The sequence below is a fragment of the Mauremys mutica genome, chromosome 8, assembly GCF_020497125.1.
Source record: "Mauremys mutica isolate MM-2020 ecotype Southern chromosome 8, ASM2049712v1, whole genome shotgun sequence".
NCBI classification, from domain to species: Eukaryota; Metazoa; Chordata; order Testudines; family Geoemydidae; genus Mauremys; species Mauremys mutica.
In genome coordinates, this window is record NC_059079.1 from 103,935,739 (window position 1) to 103,954,768 (window position 19,030).

Consider the following 19,030-nt stretch of genomic DNA (forward strand, 5'->3'; position numbering starts at 1 on the left):
GGAAAATGAAATCCCTACCTTCATGTTTAATTATTGTTCACTGATTGCATGGACACTGTCAACATTCATTTTTATAGGGAGAAATGGGAAGTAAAAAGCTTTTCTGCTTTTCCTCCTTTCTTGTATCTATACTAGTGTGGCATTTCATGGAAATCACAACAGAGTCATGACGTATCTGGCACATTGACCAACATAAGAGAAACTTTTCGCCTGACATACTTTGCCCATTAGGCAGCAGTGAAGCAATTAATCAAAAAATAGTTGCATGCATACACAGAGGGCAGGCCTAAACCAGGTAGCCTAACTTAACAGCAGAGTCAGAGGTTGCTTAGACTCCACTGAAATCCAGTGGGGAAGCCACGGAGGTTGGGAGGCTGCAGCAGGTACCTGAAGTTACATGAAGAGAGAAAGGGGCAAATTTTTGCCACTCCTCTTTCTGTACTTCACTCTTTCCATCTTCACTAGTCTATTTCACTTTCTTTTTTTTTAAAATAGTGTTTTTAATATACTGACTAAGCTTTCAGTTCTACCACTGTTGCTGATAGTTCACATGACAATGATGCAGTCTTTGCCTGTCTCACTTAAATACTGTCCTGAAGAAATTCCCTGGATGCAGTAGCTGGATGCAGAGTTGGTGTGAAATTTAACACAATACTTCCTGCTGCTTACTAAAAGAAAGAACCGCAACCAACAGAGCATCAACAGGAAGACAAGATGAGGAACTGAAGGGGAAATGCCAGAAATTTAACTGGTTCTGCTTCTCTGAGTGTACACTGTCTGAGTTTTCTCTAGCCTCTTCCTAATGCACGTGGCAGTGCCCAGAAATGTAGAAATTGCTTTTCACAGGCACATGCACACAACTCCTAACAACTTCCCTCCCTAGCCAGTTTCTCTGGCTATTTTTCACAGCAGCTGACTGTCTTAAGTATGGAGGTCACCATCTCTAATTTTGCTAACTCCCTGATAACTAGCTGCAATTTGATAGCTACAAAGCAAGAAGCAGCAGTGCAAGCTTCCCATTACTGCTCTTGAGTCCCAAAATCCTCTGAAAGGAGCTCCTCTAGTGATGTAACATTTATATCCTTCCTCCTCTGTGAAAAGGAGTTCCAACAGTGAAAATGGGCTTTCTGAGCTGAAATCTGAGAAACAGACTGAAGCTGCCAGAAAGCCACCAGATGGTAACAACTACTGGTCCCCATCAGGCAGAGTCTGGCCTGGTGGACTAAAAATATAATCTTACAATTTAAAGGTATCAGCTGATTAAATGCTAATTCAAAAACTACAGGGTCTAACCAGGCTCTATGATACCCCACTCTTTTTTTGCACTTCCCCTTTGTGGGGAGCTATTTTAGGCAAATCTAGCTACATGTGCATTAACAATTTCTAGTAAAGACTTTTACATAGAGAAGGCACTCACACTTTGAAAAACCTCATTTCTCCCATTCTTCCCCTCCTGCCACTTCTTCTCAGTGTTGCCTGTGACACAAGCACCAAAAACAAATATATAGACGCATATCTAAATATTTACTTACTCGTCAGCATTCAAGCTAGCTGTAGCTTTGATGATCATGTAGCAGAGTGTGAGGGCGCTGAGGAGGCCAAAACTGGCAATAATAAACCATTCTTCTGTTGATAAAGGAAAGGGAGGAAATCACTCGTGGGAGAAGGCTTATGTCAAATCGATGTGAACATTTCCCTCAAACGCCTCTGGCAGAAGGCTACAGGGTTCTAAGCCATGACTGGCACCAGGAAGTAAAGCAGAAGGAAGTTAGCCACAGAGTTACTGGTTGGAGAAGGCTAGCAAAGAAGAAGTGGAGAGAAGGTGTGGAAAAAAAGCCTGGCACAACAATATCTCCTGGCTGAGCCCCAGGGCTAGCAATAAAGAAGGAGCATTTAACGAAGTAAAGTGAAATGCAAGACAAGGAAAAATGTAAATGAAGGCTCTCCTCTCCTCCTGGTTAATATGGATATTGTCAGGGTTGATCTGGAGTCCAAAATGTGACTGCATATACATGTGTATATAGACACACTTATAAAAAATTAAATTATTTTTTAAAAGCAAATACTTTAGTGCTATTTTTATTTAAACAAAGTTAGTGCCAGTTGCCAAGCACTAAACCACAACACTAACAAATTTTCCACATAACGGAAGGATGTGATATTTAGAAAAGAAACAGATTTCAGTTTCAAATGATTATAAAAATGTACAAATGCTTTAAAATAAGAAATATTTTGCTATGACCTTTTAAAAAAAGCATTCAATATCAAAGGTATTATTAAACAGACACTATGCTCTCTCTCCTCCTGAGAAGTTCTGCATTTGCAAATAGGTTTAATTACAAATATTCTGGTTTACTGAGATGTATTTTAGGCTTTACTTGAGTGTGCCAGAGACATGTGTGTTATACGGAAAGTTAAAACCTGAAAAGCTTTTTTAAAGAAACTTTATTTTATAACCACTATCAGAATGAACTGGTGCTTATATTTCTCTTTTCTTTACCATGGTATTCCCTGTTGTAGTACCTGCCTTTCAAAGATGGAACAGACAGTCAACACACCTGCCTTCAAGGAAGTTGAGCAGTTAGAAGTTTGCAGCTAAACCAGGCTCTCTCCTGGACGGGAACACTTTGAACATTAAAAATTGTTACCAGGTTTAATCTGTGTTTGGGAGAGCTAAATAAGGGGTGGATTAGTAATGACAGATGCTGAACAAAGTGACTTCTTGGTTTTGTGAATGAATTAGATTTGGAGTTTGGATTTGCCCTTCTCAGGCCAGCACACTAATGGATATTGGTAAATTTGGAGGAAAGGTGGGAAAAGTGGAAAAAGGAAAGTTTTCTATCACAAGTTTGCTTTGTTGTAGCATCATAAGAAATGTTCCATAATGCACTGTATTTAGAAGCTTTTTTTAGTAACTCTGCTTATTAACATAGGTAAGAATATAAGCAGTATCCCTTGAGTTTATGAGATTGGGTGAATAGATATGAATGAAGAAAATATGAGAAAATCGACTGCCTCCAACATGGATTTGAGTTCTGTGATGCAGTGGGAAACAAACACTTATCCATACATCAAATCATTACCCTAAAACATTTAGAAAATGATGCAATGCCATGCATACTGTATTCTCAGAGTCTCTCTTTATACACCAGAAACCCCAGGTGGAATCTACTCAGTGGAATTTCCTCCCGTTTTTCCTTTGACGAGAGCCTTGCAAATAGTTTGCTTACACTGTCCTACAATATCATACCACCACAAAACATCCAGATTACGCTGGGTTCAAAGATCTTCACCTCAAACACAAAAACTGTATGTTATAAAGGCAGACATGACAAATACTAGGGCTAATCTCTTAGATCCTTGCTCCTGGGCCTTGGGGTTCCAAATGCAACACACTAATTGAGAAAGCGTCTAAGTAACCATGATAGTACCTATAACCAACTTAGTAACTACTAATTAGTTAAATAATAGTCTTGCAGTATATTTTTGCTGTGTAAAAATAGTAGATGCCTTTTTGCCAACCATGCTTCCCACATTGGTTACCAAATTAATTTTCTTCTTGAAGTTCACCTAATAATTGTATGCAGTTCTAAATGAATTTACCATTAATAATGAAAGTGTTTGCAACAATCCCTGAAGTTATCAGTTTCAATAAAAAAAATGTAAGTTTCTTACACTGAGAGAGGTCACCTTTGTCTCTATAGGGAAAGCTTTCACCGCTGCCCTGTTGTGCAGAACCACAGCAAACCAGACACCACACAACAGGGAAACCATGAAACTATAATAAAAAACAAATAATGCTTACTTGTTACGGCAATGTTGATCTCCCCTGTCCTTGGAGTTATTTCCCCGTCCTGTGGAAGCTGTGACATCCCAGAAGTACGTAGGGGCTCCAGGCTGAGTGAGTTGTCATTGGCAAAGTCACCAAGTGCTGATCGTCTATTGGCTGGCTGGCCTCTGGTGAGCCTTTCCATATCAAAGGCTACGTTATCTGTACATGGCACACTTGGCTGGAAAAACATTATTTCCATATTAAAATGTTAATTATTCTATACACAGGCAGCCTGCAAAAAAGTCTCCCTTGCTTAAGTTTAAAAAAAATAAAAATAAATAAAGACGACACTGAATATGTACAAAAGCCTATCTCTATCATAGAGCGACAAGGTGGGCGAGGTAATATCTTATTTAACCAACTTCTGTTGGTGAAAAGAAACGTTTGGCTCTTCAGGTCACTGTGTGTGGCTCAAAAGCTTATGACTTTTACCTCACCCACCTTGTCTCTCTAATATCCTGGGACCAATAAGGCTACAACAACAAGGCTAAAAACTTTCTGTACATAGATCAGAAAATATCATTATGATTCAGGAGAGGGAGTTGAATATGTTGGTGGCCTATACACAACGATAGTATATTCTTAACAGTAAAGAAATTTGTTACCATGGGCCATAAAAGCAGATTTCTTTGTACTCTACATCAATAGTGAGAGGTATTAGACAAGGCATGTCAAATTACATTGTTTCCTCCTTTACCAACTCAGGTATGTTAATTACAAAAGTAGCTTGCCCACAATATGTTATCTGCTGTTATTTCTAGAAAGTTTGCGCAGTTTGACACAGCTAGGAATGTGGGCCTGATTTCTCCCTTGCTGTGCGTGACCTGATGGTTACTACAGACGTGGCATAGGCTTTTCCTTCCCCTTTATATGCAGGAAATAATCTGCCTGAGAATCACCACTGCACTCAGAACTTCTCCCCAGACAGGAAAATGGGACAAAGATCTCCTTTGAGACCATCCTCTAATGTCTCTTTGTGAATCAGCTAGCAGCTGGTATTTGCAGAATGGATTCTCCGAGCACTCAACCTCTCTATATGCATTTGAGGTCCTCTGGCTGAAAAGACAGAGATCAGAGGCCACACTCAAACCACATGAAGAAGGGCTCCAACATGGCTGAGCAATATGTTCTTGCCAACCCACCATGCCTGCTGTGATGGATTTCTTATTATGAGCTACTTTGTGTGAAGAAGTTACTTGAACGGCCGTATCAGTTATGTAATAAAGGTCACAAATATGCAACTTACTACAATTCCCAGAGCCTTCAAAATGTTCAGTTTACACATAGGACAGGTACAGTGTTCGCTAAGCCAAGGATCCACACAGGCTTTGTGGAAAACGTGCCTAAAAAAAAGAATACACAGGGGCGCACACAATTTATAAACCTGCACAGAGAGTTTCATAGTGTACAGCATGAACAGTCTCACACTCAGATGAGATTTCAGAAATGAAACTTTCAATGAAAACAATTTAGAAGCTTGCAACACAAACTAAAAGAGAAAGAAAATAACATCATGGACCTAACTGCAGAATTCATCCCTCTTAGTGTTCTGTGCTGTCTGGACCAAGGAAATCTAAAGTTCTGCTTTCCTTTGCTATCAGTTAATTATGATTCACTTAGGAAAAATAGGATTTAAAACCCTGGTTCTGCACACGCAGATCCTTGGCACCTGCTGAAGCCCCAATAACAGGATCAGTTTATAATGTGAACTACAGAATCTATATAGATCCACACAACCTTGTCCTTAATGGATGTAAAACTGTGACATACTGAATATGTAGGCATTCCACCAAATAACAGTGCTAATAACTTTACACACACCTGTAGCAATAAATAACCTGCGATGCCTTCTAAGTATACTTCAGATTTTTGCAATATTTATATATTTTTTATTACTGATAATATATTATTTAGCTAAATATCAGGTATACAATTGGATCATTGCAGGATTATTTTCTGCATATTAAGTTTGGTGCTTCTGGATGTAACCACAGTACAAACTGCAGGGTAAAATTTACATGTATGTTTTCTTTTAGTACACGGTGCTAGTTAAGGTCCTGTATCTGTGTCACACGATAATCCTTAATTTTAAACATTTTAAAAGGGGATATGTATAACAATTTATAAAAGAACCTATTGCAACAGTATTTAGGCACTGGCTCTATCTCAAATAGGGACCTGCCCCATTAAAATTGTTCAAATATGCTAGCTGGGTTATTAAGTAGTCAAAACAGGGCCAGAAACATTACAACTGAGAATAACTAATAATGGTGGAAGTTGGGGTGAGAGTGTCCATCTCCTCTACCTTGACATAATAGTGCTGTAATCAACTTTGGTGATTTTGCTGCTGCCTCTCCCAAGCAGAGTGTTTTTAGTGCTTCTGTGCTTGTCAAGAGGGATAGCTGCCACACCTCTACTTTTCATCAGTTTAAATGGCTTGTGCGGGCACTGGCCAACCTGCTGACACTGACACCTTAAGGGAGCTTTCTCTTGAAGGTTCAGAAGGTGACAACTTGCAGCAGCATCAGTGTCTTCCCTTTCCTGGTTGAACAACATTGGCTGTCTCCCTCCCCATGCAGTTGTAGCTGCTGGGACACTTTGTGGCTTCTCCATGCTGGATTCTTGGGATAGGGGAGAGACTCCCCTAAATACAGCTGGGTCTCTGAAATATAGCCCTGAGCAGCAGTAGCACCTCTCTGAAGCAGCTGCTTTCACACAAGTTTCTGCTTTCCTCCTCCTCCTTCCATGTCACTAAGCTCCATCCAGGACTTATTCTCAATTAAGTGGCAAGAGCACAGTCCCATTAGAAGTCAAGTTTGAACTAAAAATCAATTGCCATATTACAATTAAAAGCAAACCAAACCTATTATGGATTAATTCTTTGCAGGCTTTTATAATTGGCAAAGGTATGTCAAAGGGAGGAGAAACATTTAGAAGCTTTACCCTATCATACATACCTTTTGAGAACTAGAAAAACAGGTTAATCATCTTATATAGTAAAAACAAATCTAAAGATGAGAAAGCAAAATGGGCTTCTACTTGCACAGCATGTTAATTTGAATTAGACAAGAGATTTGTATTGCCACCCATGTGTCTTGCAAAGACATGCTTTCAGACAGATTGATTAATATAGAGGTAATTAACATTGATTTTGATATAAACTTAACAGGAAAGGACTGTACAAGGATAGTAACAACACACTCAGGCAAAGGAAGATGATTGGCCTTTCTTGACATGTCACTTTACTTGTAGAACATTTTTGACAATGAGTAGTCGGGGAAGGAAATGGTATCAGATTATCTACCTTAATACAACACAGCCATGCACTAATATACTTAGTCCACACTGAAAAGCTGTATTGACACAACTATGTCAGTCAGGGGTGAAAAAAACCACACACCCCGACCAACAGTTATGCCAACAAAATCTCCAATGTAGATGCAGCTATGTTGATGGAATAGAGCCTCCACTGATGTAGCTAACATCATTCAGGAAGGTGATGGTCCTACCTGAGAAGAAAAACTCCTCTTGGTGTAGGCTGTGAGGCTAGGTGGGCATAGCTAGTTGAGAAACAGCTTTGTTCTGACATACCCGAGAGAATGTAAAGTGCACTATCTATTCCAGGCTACAGAACAACCCATAGCTGGCCATCAGAGCAGCTCAGAATCAGGAAGGCGCAACAGCACTGTATAGCTGCCTTTACTTCTGCCTTCTATTCTGTGTCCCCTGAGATGCTGAGCAGGGCATGTGTCTCCGAGTTCTAAAATCATAGTAATATTGCTCATTCTTCCTTCTCTACCATATGAGACATTAAAAGCAGAACAGAAGAGGCATGTTACCAGGAAGTTACTAAGTCTCCAAGTTGACTTCCTGGAGAACAGCTCCTGAAAAGGTTTGTCAGTAAAAAAGGAAAGAAGTAGTGCATGTACAATAATAATTTTATGTCCACAGGTATTAAGCTGGTGGCAATATTCAAGTGCATCAATGTAATTATGTTTAATCCAGGGGCGGCTCCAGGCCCCAGCATGCCAAGCGTGTGCTTGGGGCGGCATGCCGCGGTGGGCGCTATGCCAGCCACAGGAAGGGCGGCAGGCGGCTCCGGTGGACCTCCCACAGGCATGCCTGCGGAAGGTCCACCAAAGCCGTGGGTCCAGCGGACCCTCCCGCAAGCGTCCACCAGAGCTGCCTGCCGCCCTCCCGGCAGCCGGCATAGCGCCCCCCGTGGCATGCCGCCATGCTTAGGGCGGCGAAATGTCTAGAGCCACCCCTGGTTTAATCAGTAGTACCTGTTCAAACCAACTAAGGTGAGTGGGGATGTACAGGTGTAACTAAGAGTCTACTCTGGTCTGCAGAACCTTTACTACTGGTGATGATGCACAAGGAAAGATTTCAGCTTGACATTAATAACCAAGGTTGAGTTTGCACAGGTGGCAGTTAGGAAAAAATAACTTTATTGGCAATAGGAGTACATCTGATATCCGCAATTTTCCAAAATATTAGATTGTGAACATGTCTCACTCTAAAAGCAAGACTAGAGTTTTAAAAAGAAAGTTAAGAGACGAAAAGCAATAAATTGCCATCCTAAAGCAACACAACAACATAATTTTATATATCATTGGATTGGAAGCCATTTAAAAATGAAGAGAAATATGGAACTCCACTAAGCTGGGGGGAGAGGTAGATACGCTGGAGGGTAGGGATAGGATCCAGAGTGACTAGACAAATTGGAAGACTGGGCCAAAAGAAATCTGATGAGGTTCAACAAGGGCAAGTGCAGAGTCCTTCACTTAGGACAGAAGAATCCCATGCACTGCTAAAGGCTTGGGACCGACTGGCTAGGCAGCAATTCTGCAGAAAAGGACCTGGGGATTACAGTGGACGAGAAGCTGGATATGAGTCAGCAGTGTGCCCTTGTTGCCAAGAAGGCTAACGGCATATTGGGCTGCATTAGCAGGAGCATTGCCAGCAGATAGAGGGACGTGATTATTCCCTTCTATTCAGCACTGGTGAGGCCACATATGGAGTATTGCGTCCAGTTTTGGTCCCGTCACTACAGAAAGGATGTGGACAAATTGGAGAGTCCAGTGGAGGGCAACGGAAATGATTAGGGGTTGGGGCACATGACTTAAGAGGAGAGGCTGAGGGAACTGGGCTTGTTTAGTCTGCAGAAAAGAAGAGTGTGGGGGGGGGGGGATTTGATAGCCTTCAACTACCTGAAGGGGGGTTCCAAAGAGGATGGAGCTGGCTGTTCTCAGTGGTGGCAGATGACAGAACAAGGAGTAATGGTCTCAAGATGCAGTGGGGGAGGTCTTGGCTGGATATTAGGAAACACTATTTCACTAGGAGGGTGGTGAAGCACTGGAATGGGTTACCTAGGGAGGTGGTGGAATCTCCATCTGTCACGGAGTGGGGGAAATCAGGGCCCTGCACCCCTTTTCCTGCGATTCACCGTGACTCTCAGCCAGCCAGTAAAACAGAAGGTTTATTAGACAACAGGAATGCAGTCTCAAGCAGAACTTGTAGGTACAACCAGGACCCCTCAGTCAAGTCTTTCTTGGGGGGGTGAGGGGGGGTTAGGGAGCTTAGACCCCAGCTTTGGGGTTCCCTGCGTTTCACCACCCAGCACAAAACTGAAAGAAAAAAAAACCCCCTCTAGCTATCTCTCTCCCCCTTCCCCCAGCTCCTCCTCTCCCTTTGTCCAGTTTCCCAGGCAAAGGTGTCACCTGGCACCCCCCGCCTCCTGGCTTCGGTTACAAGCTCAGGTAACTCAAATAAAATCATCCCCTGCTATCCCATCCCCAATGCAGACAGTCCCAGCAAAACCAAACGACATTCCCAGGTCAATCCGCCTCGCTCCCTACTGCGTCACACCATCCTTAGAGGTTTTTAAGGCCTGGCTTGACAAAGCCCTGGCTGGGATGATTTAGTTGGTGTTGGTGGGGTTGAACTAGATGATCTCCTGAGGTCTCTTCCAAGCCTAATCTTCTATGATCATATTTTTACAGTCACTTTTGACATCAGAACTATAGTCTCCTGCATTCATGGGCTGGTTTGACATGGCATGGCACGGCTATCTGGCACAGAGAGCTATATTAATCAAGCTACAAATGTACTGCTGAATATGCTGGATTGTTTAATCAAGAAAATGTAAGAATCTCCATTAACCAGCCTGCTGATGTCCTTACTTCATTCTAGAATCTTTATTAAGGCAATGAATGTGGGATAAACATAAGTGTGAAAAATGGGATAGGTACTCTGCTCATCCTTCTTGAGCAACTATACAAAAAAAAACCCCTCCACTCCCTATTTCCTTATTTCTGCTGTCAATAGTTATTAATTTTTTATTTGTATCACTCATGAGAGCACAGAAAAGATTATTCAGCTGTCCTCTGAGGTAGAAGTGAGCTTGGAATCCCATGGTATATATAATTATGTTACTGTGTTGTGTTACACATTTTAATGCTTTTAGTCACTCGTATTTCTTTTTAAAACTCCGTAGTCTGGATTTTAGAGTGGGACATGCATTTACAACAATCTAATATTTTGTGAAACAGCAGACATCAAGACTCCACATAAGTATGAAAACAGCTTTAATATGCTGTTATCAGCTAATCAGAGCTCAGTGCTATAAAACCACTCAGATCAAATCAGGCACTGAATGATATGGATTCCAGTGTGTACCTAGTAAATATTATGAGATTATTTTAAAGAGATATTAGCAGTCTGATAAGGTGTTTCTCTGCATTTAAAACCTAACTACTTTTCTGATATTTTCATTCTTTGCTATTGGTTCTTAAACCTCTTGACCTCTGGGAAACCTTATAAATGTTTTCCAAAATTTACAATCTCCCCCCCTTCTCCGAAATTTTAATTTTAATCAACATATTTTTGCCTGCTATTTCTCCCTCCCTTAAATATCCTGCTGGCCTTGATATGGGGGCTCTTGATCTGTCCAGGTTTTTCTGTATTTCCAGGGGTTGAACAGCAGATACAAAAACTGATAAGACGATAATGCACAAGTATGAGTAATTTATAAAGTTGAGCTTGAAAGAGGAAGTCCTTGTATCCACAACAGAGACCTTTTCCTCCCCCAAAAATACATGTGAATTAGTCCAATACGGAGCATTCCAAAGGGACAAACCTGAGTAGTTCTGAGGGAGCTGCTCTAACTCACATTAGCTTACTATGGTCTCCTAGAAACCTTATACCAGCAGGGGATAACTGGGTGTAGTGTGCTCCAGCCCCGTTCCTCCTCCTGTACAGGGTGCTGCAGGAAAGGAGGCACAGACGTCAGCTCTGTGGCAGCAAAGGACGCCCCCATGCTGGCAGAATTTCCAGCAAGTGACTTTTAATTAGTTTTGTTTTCCGTAGAGTGCCTGAGCCAATCAGCCTCTGCATGTGGGTATGTAAACAGTGACTGGATTCTACTGTACAACGTGACCTCTTTGGGTGGCAGCGAGCCTCAGCCTCGGTTGACAGATTCAGGCTAGTGGGGCTCAGGTTAGCACTCTAAAAATAGCTGTATGGACAGCATTTGAAGCTGCGGTTCGTCTAGAGTTCAGGCTTTGAAGCCATAGGCTCCAGGCTGAACTGCAACTTCAAAGGACTGTACTGTTTACCTGGGCTGGGAGGCTTGCTGCCACAGGCTGTATAGACACACCCTTTATGCCATTCCAGAAAGAGGAAGTAGGCCTAAATGTCCCCCACAAAACAGCCCCATTATAGGGAGATTCTTTGGCTGGTGTAATGGTTCCCTACCATTCCCTAGTAAAGGGAGGTTGGGTGGAATGCAGTATACTCCAAATGATGTTGCTCCAGCATAACAGTCCATAGATGGTTGATACAAGCCATCTCAATTTACAGTAGCACCAGAATAAGGCAGGCACAGATATGGCTAGTCATCTTTGTCACCCTCTCCATTCCTGCACCTAGCGCAAAGGAAAATTAAGAAGCTGGCCCAAAATCTGTATGTACTGTATTTTAGCAGCAGAGTCCTGTGGCACCTTATAGACTAAAAGACATATTGGAGCATGAGCTTTCGTGGGTGAATACCCACTTCGTCGGATGCATGCTGTATTTTACTGTATCAATTTGGCATTCAACCTTATAATAATACATTTTAAAAATTTGCTATGTTGCTTTTGTTCTTCCTTTCCTCCCTCTCTTTTTGCTCTGTTTCTCAATATCTGTTCCCTCTCTCCCTCTGTCCACTCTTTCTTTCCCTGCCTCTGGTGTCTCCCTCTTCCTGACTCATTTTCAATTCCCGTCTTCCTTTCTCATTTTCTTTTCCAATCTGATTTCCCCAAACTCCTCTCTCCTCGCTTCTGAAACCATTTCCTTAGCTTCTCCTTCCTTTTTTTCCACACCACTCATTACACCGACAACTCGCTACCTCCTCATCACCCCATCGCCACTCTGGTCTCCCTTCTTTTTCCTAGCCTCAATGCTGTGATAGAAAAGTGAAGAGGTTATTTAAGAGATTTGTCTTTTGTTAGTGTCTTTTTGATGCATTTGTTTCATTACTTGTTTTTAAAACTTATATAATAAGATAATACAATAGAAAAATTTTAAATAAATGCTCACAAGTCTAAAAATGATGTCACCCTGTGTTGAGGGAGGTTAGGTAGAAATGGAGGCTCTCTTATGTCCTCTTAGCACAAAGTTCCAGCAGCCATGTTTACAGGCTCTGAGTACTGAAAACATTTCAGCTTCTGGAGCACGGAGGTGGCTGTGTAGGAGACATTGCCTTTAACTACAATATGCACAAGTAATACTATATTGTTTATATTAGTCATTTTCATATTTAATTAAAAAGGAGAATTTTACTGAATGTACTTTTATCTGCCACAAAGCTCAACACCAATGTGCACCAGAAACCTAGAGTTTTGCCACAGAATTTAGGTCCAACTTGCTACGGCGCACACAGGGCTTTGCTTATATTGTACATTGGGCCACACCAGATTTCATTGTACCAATGCATAAGACTGTCAGACCAGGACTTTAAACAGGAGAGCACAATTCTAGCAGCTAGCAAAAGGAAATGCTACGTTCACAATGGGCTATAAGAAGTAAACTGCATTGTGTCACGTCATTGAAACCCACTGTCCAATGATTACAGCTTCCTTAAAAGACAGAGGCCAACTCTTTCATTTGGTGTCTCTTGGTCAAAATACAGCTCTATCCATTTTTCTCAACATTCTCTTGCAAGATATTTCTTCATGTCTGGCTTATTGACTGTACTGTTTTTATTGCTTTTTTACCGATGACAAATATGGTATGAAAATTAGAAGGAGGAGTGGCAGGAGAAGAGAGTGGAAAGGGAGAGATTAAGATCTTATAAAGGTATTTACTAGTACACCCAGTTCCTTACCTGTTCATATCAAACAAGTCTAGAAAAGCCTATTATCTAAAGAAATTCTGTTCACTGCTTTTGTAATTTAATACAATTTTTGAACGTACTATGTAAAGAATGTGCAATCTTGTTAGTGATATGAGGGGGAAAATGCAAGCAAAACTGTACCCTAATAATATTACTATGCCATTGACATACCATTCTTTGTAATGCTCTCTCTTTTTTTCCAGAGATCAGTAAAAAATTTTTGTTACTACACGTAGCTGATTAATATGAGATCAATCTTTTACTAAAAAAATGTTCCATCAGGAAAAAATTAAAAATGAGCCAATCAAGATACTTAAGTGATCTGAGAGATGCACAAGCGAGATTTAAAGATAAGGCCAGAAGGGACCATTATGGTCATTTAGTCTGACCTCCAAAGATAACCACTTAATTGCAGGGAATCCTAATTGTGTTTGGCTGATCAGCAGGCAATTTTATACTCCATTAATATACAAAATATTCTCAGGCAAAAAATTAGAAACAGTCAGTCTAATTTTTGCAAAAAGAACAGGAGTACTTGTGCCACAAGTACTCCTGTTCTTTTTGCGGATACAGACTAACACAGCTGCTACTCTGAAACCAGTCTAATTTTTGTATCTATTATTACATCTATATTACTGTAGCTGAAAAAGGCAGTGAAACATTCTTTCAGATTGCTTTGTGTATTCGACAGCAGTTTCATAGTATCATTTATGTGGATTTAAGGTTTTCATATAGCTCCAGGGAAGAAAAATGTTTAAAAACAGAAGCTAGGGTTGCAAGACAACAAAAATTTGTAGGGGGACCAATGGTAGGTGAGGTAAACTAATATTTTTTTGAAGTTGATATGATTCTAATTAAGAGTCACTACCAAATGTCCACAATACATTATGTTTTACCCTCCATTGTTAAACGTCTTAGAAGCTCAGAAATAAATTTTTCCATGATCATTTTTTCTTCTGCCATCTGGTAAACATGCGTTATCTTTTTGTTAGTGCCTCAGAGGCCAACATGGTAACCGATGATTTACTTCTGTCCGTGCACTAGGATTTTATGCTGACCTGTAGCTATTTTAACACTTTAGAAGCAATTTTGAAGGAGTTTCACTCAGCGTGTGTATGCGTGTGCAGTGTTCAGCTGAAAAGGAGGGTAGGATTCTGGCAGGGATGCAGAACTAGTTGGGGACTGCTGAAAGAGGCAGTCCAAACTGGTGAAAGACAGTTTAGCTTGTCTGGCCTTTCTTCTGCCTACTACTATAATCCTTGATACACACAGTTAGGCTGGGATCCAGAAGTAGGAAAACATGAATTATGAGTGGAGATCAATCTGGGAGGAATGGGCATGGAGCCAGCAGAAGCTCTATTAGGCTTTTGGGGCACGGTGCTCTATGCCTGCTTTATTGTTTGGGGATGGGAAGGACTAAGGAGGCTGGGAAGCACTTAGTTCGAGATGCAGAGCAAAGTTGAGGGAAAACAATCTATTTTACTTTGTTCTGCTCCCTCCAACTTAGTCAAGTTTACTTTTCTTTAGGGCTCTAAGTGTTAATGTCAGCAGGAATAGTTCTGGGAATTGAACCTGCACGGTTTCAAACAACTGCCATACACTTCATTCATTGTATTTCATCTTGCTGCAGAAGGGATACATTATTGATTCGTTAGTTGCTTAAGGTGAATAATAATGTGGATACTTTTTTATTTCTCTCTGGGACCAGGGGTGGCTCCAGGCACCAGCACAGCAAGTGCGTGCCTGGGGCAGCAAGCCGCGGTGGGCACCCTGCTGGTTGCTGTGAGGGTGGCAGTCAGGCAGTGTTCGGCAGCATGCCTGCAGGAGGTTTGCCGGTCCTGCGGCTTTGGCGGTGGGTACGCTGAAGGCGCGAGACCGGCAGATCACCCACAGAAACGCCACTGAATCTGCGTCCCCAGCGAACCGCCCGCAGGGATGCCGCCAAAGGCGGCCTGACTGCCATGCTTGGGGCGGCAAAAAACCTGGAGCTGCCCCTATCTGGGATCAAAGCAGATTTAGGAAATTCATAGACAATTTATCACCATTTAAGAGGTCAGGTGTTAAGCCTAAATTGGTTGATATTCATTTTAACACATTAACACTTATTTAAATTGACAGACCCTATATTTTGAAACCCAATAAATAAAAGCAAGTTCTTCTCAGAATTAGGTGTACTCCTTATTCCCTTCAGATGCCCTTTACATTCCATATGTTGAAGTCTGTTGATTTTCAAGACTAGCTAGAAACAAGTCTCAGAAAAGCACACCTCAAAAAAAATCCCTGCTTCTACAGTGAAATAAGAGAACACATTTCATGGACAGATCATCTGACACCATTTGGCTCTCTGTATTAAGCCATAATCTAATTATTGCAAACTGATATAAAAGAAAGCTGAAAATACTTGTACTCAAAAACTTTGATGACTTTAGATCAAGGTAATTACACATGAAAAACTGTTAGAACATAAAATTTCTAGGATAATGGCATACATGTGAAGATGAGCATGAATCACTCAAAGAACAGCTAAATAAAAATTTTAATGACAAGAGGGAAAGAAGTGGGAGAGTCTGGAGTCTCTAGATAATCTTCTCTAACCTGGACCCAAAATTTGTGTTTCTATGATGTAACTGAAGGTTCTTGAACTATACCCTGAAATTACAGAGAATCAAACAGTCTCTGAAATTTCTATCCAGCAGCTAATAATAATTTGTAGGGTCCTTGAGCACAGAATATTGTTGCATAAGAGTAAATAAAAACTAGTGCATTTTTAAAAGTGTAATTCAAATTTGGGTAAAAAAATTAGACTTTGTAAAAACAAACCTTTACAACATCAAAGACCAAGAAAAATGCTCCCAAGTGGTGTTTTTTTAAACACCACATTTCAATGGAAATAGTTTCTAAACAAACACGTCTCTGCAGTGTTTGTTACCCAAGCACTGCAGCACTGAAAGCCTAAAAATGAGACATTTCATTGATTTTCAATGTCCAAGACACACACAAAAAAGCAAGTAAATGAAGAATACAGGGAAAGTGAATTGATTTATAAAATCTTCCTGCCCCAGTAAAGAAAGGTGTTAACAGAATCATCCATGGTAAAGACATTTTTATTTACTATATATAAATTATAATTTGAGATTGTTTCTTTAATCTTATAATAGCAAAAATTCATTATGCATTAGAAGAAAAAATTTCCAGCTATCTAGGACAGCTTGCAGGAGGATTTAGAAGACTGATAATGAGCTGCAATATGCCCCTCAGGAACATGGGACTGATGCCTGGTTCCAACACTGTGACTTAGTTGTTTCTTAGTGTATCATGCATATAGCTATTTATATACCAAACATAGGCCAAGTTGCTGGATCTTGGCTGCATGTATGCATAGTAATGCAAGTACTTCTCTTTTGAAGGGGGGAAGAGGAGAAGAAAAATGTGTTATAAAATGAAAGGGAAAGATATCCTTGGTAACAGTCAAAGCTACCACAAATTATTAGATAATTCTTCCAAAAATATTCACCACACAAAAAAAGCAGTTCAACTGAAAATCTGCTACAGAAATAATGTCACATAGCTCTAAATCAAGATCTTTGGGATGGAGGGGAAATGAGAAGACTGAGGCAAGAGCGCAAGGATAGAGTTTGGTTGCTACACTTTAAGTGCCAGTACAGGATAGCCAAAACAATTTTCTTACATAATCCTTGATGTCAACACTAAGGTGGAGATGAGGGATGGCAGCATTTCTAGTAACTGGGAAATGCTTGAGCAAGCTGGAATTGCTTAGACCTCTGGTTCTCACCTTTTTGGTCTCAGGACAGCCTATCACAACCCAAATACCCCAAACCCAAAAACACTAAATACCTTTAGTAAAAGAAATGTCTGGCTTACTAAATATTTCTTACCCACATAATATACACACGTACATAATAAGTACTAAATAAGTACACCATGAGTACCATAATCCTGCAGCTTCTGTCCCACCGTGCTGTCTGGGCTCAGCTCCATGCTCTGGGAGTTGTGATCTCTGGGGTTGCAGTACTGCTCATGTTTGGTGGAGGCCAGACAGGTCAAATTTGAGAGAGTGGTGTTGTAACCTGGTGCATGCTGTCACTGATCCAGTCAAATCTGGCCTGTCTGGTCCCTCATCATCATGACGGAGAGGCAGCTGGGCCAAATCTAAGCAGTGCTGTGACCCTGTACATCATGTTGCAACACCTGGAGCAGACAGCCAAGCCCAGCCAGCCTCATGGCACTGGAGCCACAGAATGCAGGGTGGGCTCTGCAACCCCTGCCAGCCCCCCTTACTTCAGTGGGCAGAATCCCTCCCGCCCTACCCCACAGGTCTCCCATCTAACCCTTTGACACATTCTGACAGCATAATTTTGGGTTGGGACCCACAGGCATAGCAGGATACCAGGTTGCAGTATCCACTGTGTGGAATTTTGCATCTATACTTTAGTTTACTATAATTAATGCAAGTACTGGATCTGCCCAATCTTCAATCCTTAAAGCTCTCACTCTCTCTCTCCCAATTTTGTGCCTTTTTCATGGTCTTCACATCCCTTAAAAAAATCACTTCCTACTTCCCATATGCCAATCACTTGCCATTCCTCCAGACCCTCTTCTTCTTGCATAGTCTCCATTATCAATAACTCTGCCAGTTCCCACCTTCTCACCTAATTGTATTGTATTAACCTTATTTAGATTGCATGCTCCTAGGACAAGGGACCTGTCTAAACTAGGTATGTGTAAAATATTATGCACACCTATGTTGATATATAACAGAAAAGAGCAAATGCTAGATAAAATAAAACAAAGGGATGTAAACAAGAATCAGCATAAACATTTCTTAGGAAAAAATCCATTACCAAGGGAAGAGAAATTGCTAGCTTACTTGCATGGCAGAATACGGACAACATCGTTCTGCTTGTAACACTCGATACAGACAGCACAATGATCAAAGTCTGGGTCTGTTTCCTAAAATGAATAGCATGAAAACTCAAGTCAAGAGTTAAGACTACATTAAAGGCAAAGTAGACATGATTAGTAAACAGGAATTCTACTGTGGCAGTGAGGATCAAATATACAAAGTGGCTATGAACAGGAAGAGGCAGAAAAGGGGGAAAAGGTTATTAAATTCAAATATGCCTCACAAAGAAGATACAACACACACTTTATATGCATATCAAAGTCACCATCTCATTTAAAACTAGTATTTGTGTATATCTTAAATTTAAACTAGAATAAGACAGCCATAATTCATTTGTATAAATAGTACTTTTCATATTGACTCAAAAGATATTATTTCCACAGGACTTTATTTCAGTTATGATCTAGTCTACATCATTACTTCATAAAATATAATTTATATTATAATAAAGCAGAATTCTTTCATCTCTTCCTATAATCAGAGCTAAAAACCTGCTTTATTTCACACTTCAGAAAGTCCAGTGTTTCCCACTCCTCAGACCCAAGAATTACTGATGTCATTCCTATACAGACATGCAGCTCAGGATCACTTGCTGGCTATACTTTGTTATAAAGGTTACAGTCTGATTACTGTTTCTAAAGGGATAAAAATAACTTCACATATTTTAAGTTTCCCTTTGGAGAAAGGCAGATTTCATGTAGATAAAGCCATGGCATTGATGGTATACACTAAAATATGTGGGCTACACAGACACACAGGCTGTGCTTTCTTCCAAAATCATACAATTCTTTTCAACACTAGCAAAGTACTGAGACAAGGACATCAAAAACCACAGCAAGACAAAATTAACAACTCCACTGTTGGAAACAGGCAGTCAATATTTCATGCAGAGAAT

General features: G+C 40.7%; 1 protein-coding gene across 2 annotated transcripts in view; it reads right to left on the reverse strand.

Annotated features, from left to right (window-relative positions):
- The window catches only part of RNF130 (ring finger protein 130), an 81,999-nt gene that overhangs the window by 11,996 nt on the left and 50,973 nt on the right, over nt 1-19,030 (reverse strand). Inside the window, exons 5-8 of one of the 2 annotated variants that reach the window (XM_045026980.1) lie at nt 18,100-18,182; nt 5,079-5,175; nt 3,806-4,010; nt 1,533-1,626 (exon numbers count right to left, since the gene is read on the reverse strand). In XM_045026980.1, coding sequence (XP_044882915.1) covers nt 1,533-1,626; nt 3,806-4,010; nt 5,079-5,175; nt 18,100-18,182 — 479 coding nt within the window. The remainder of the gene's footprint in view (nt 1-1,532; nt 1,627-3,805; nt 4,011-5,078; nt 5,176-18,099; nt 18,183-19,030) is intronic. The other variant, XM_045026981.1, reaches the window with a different exon arrangement.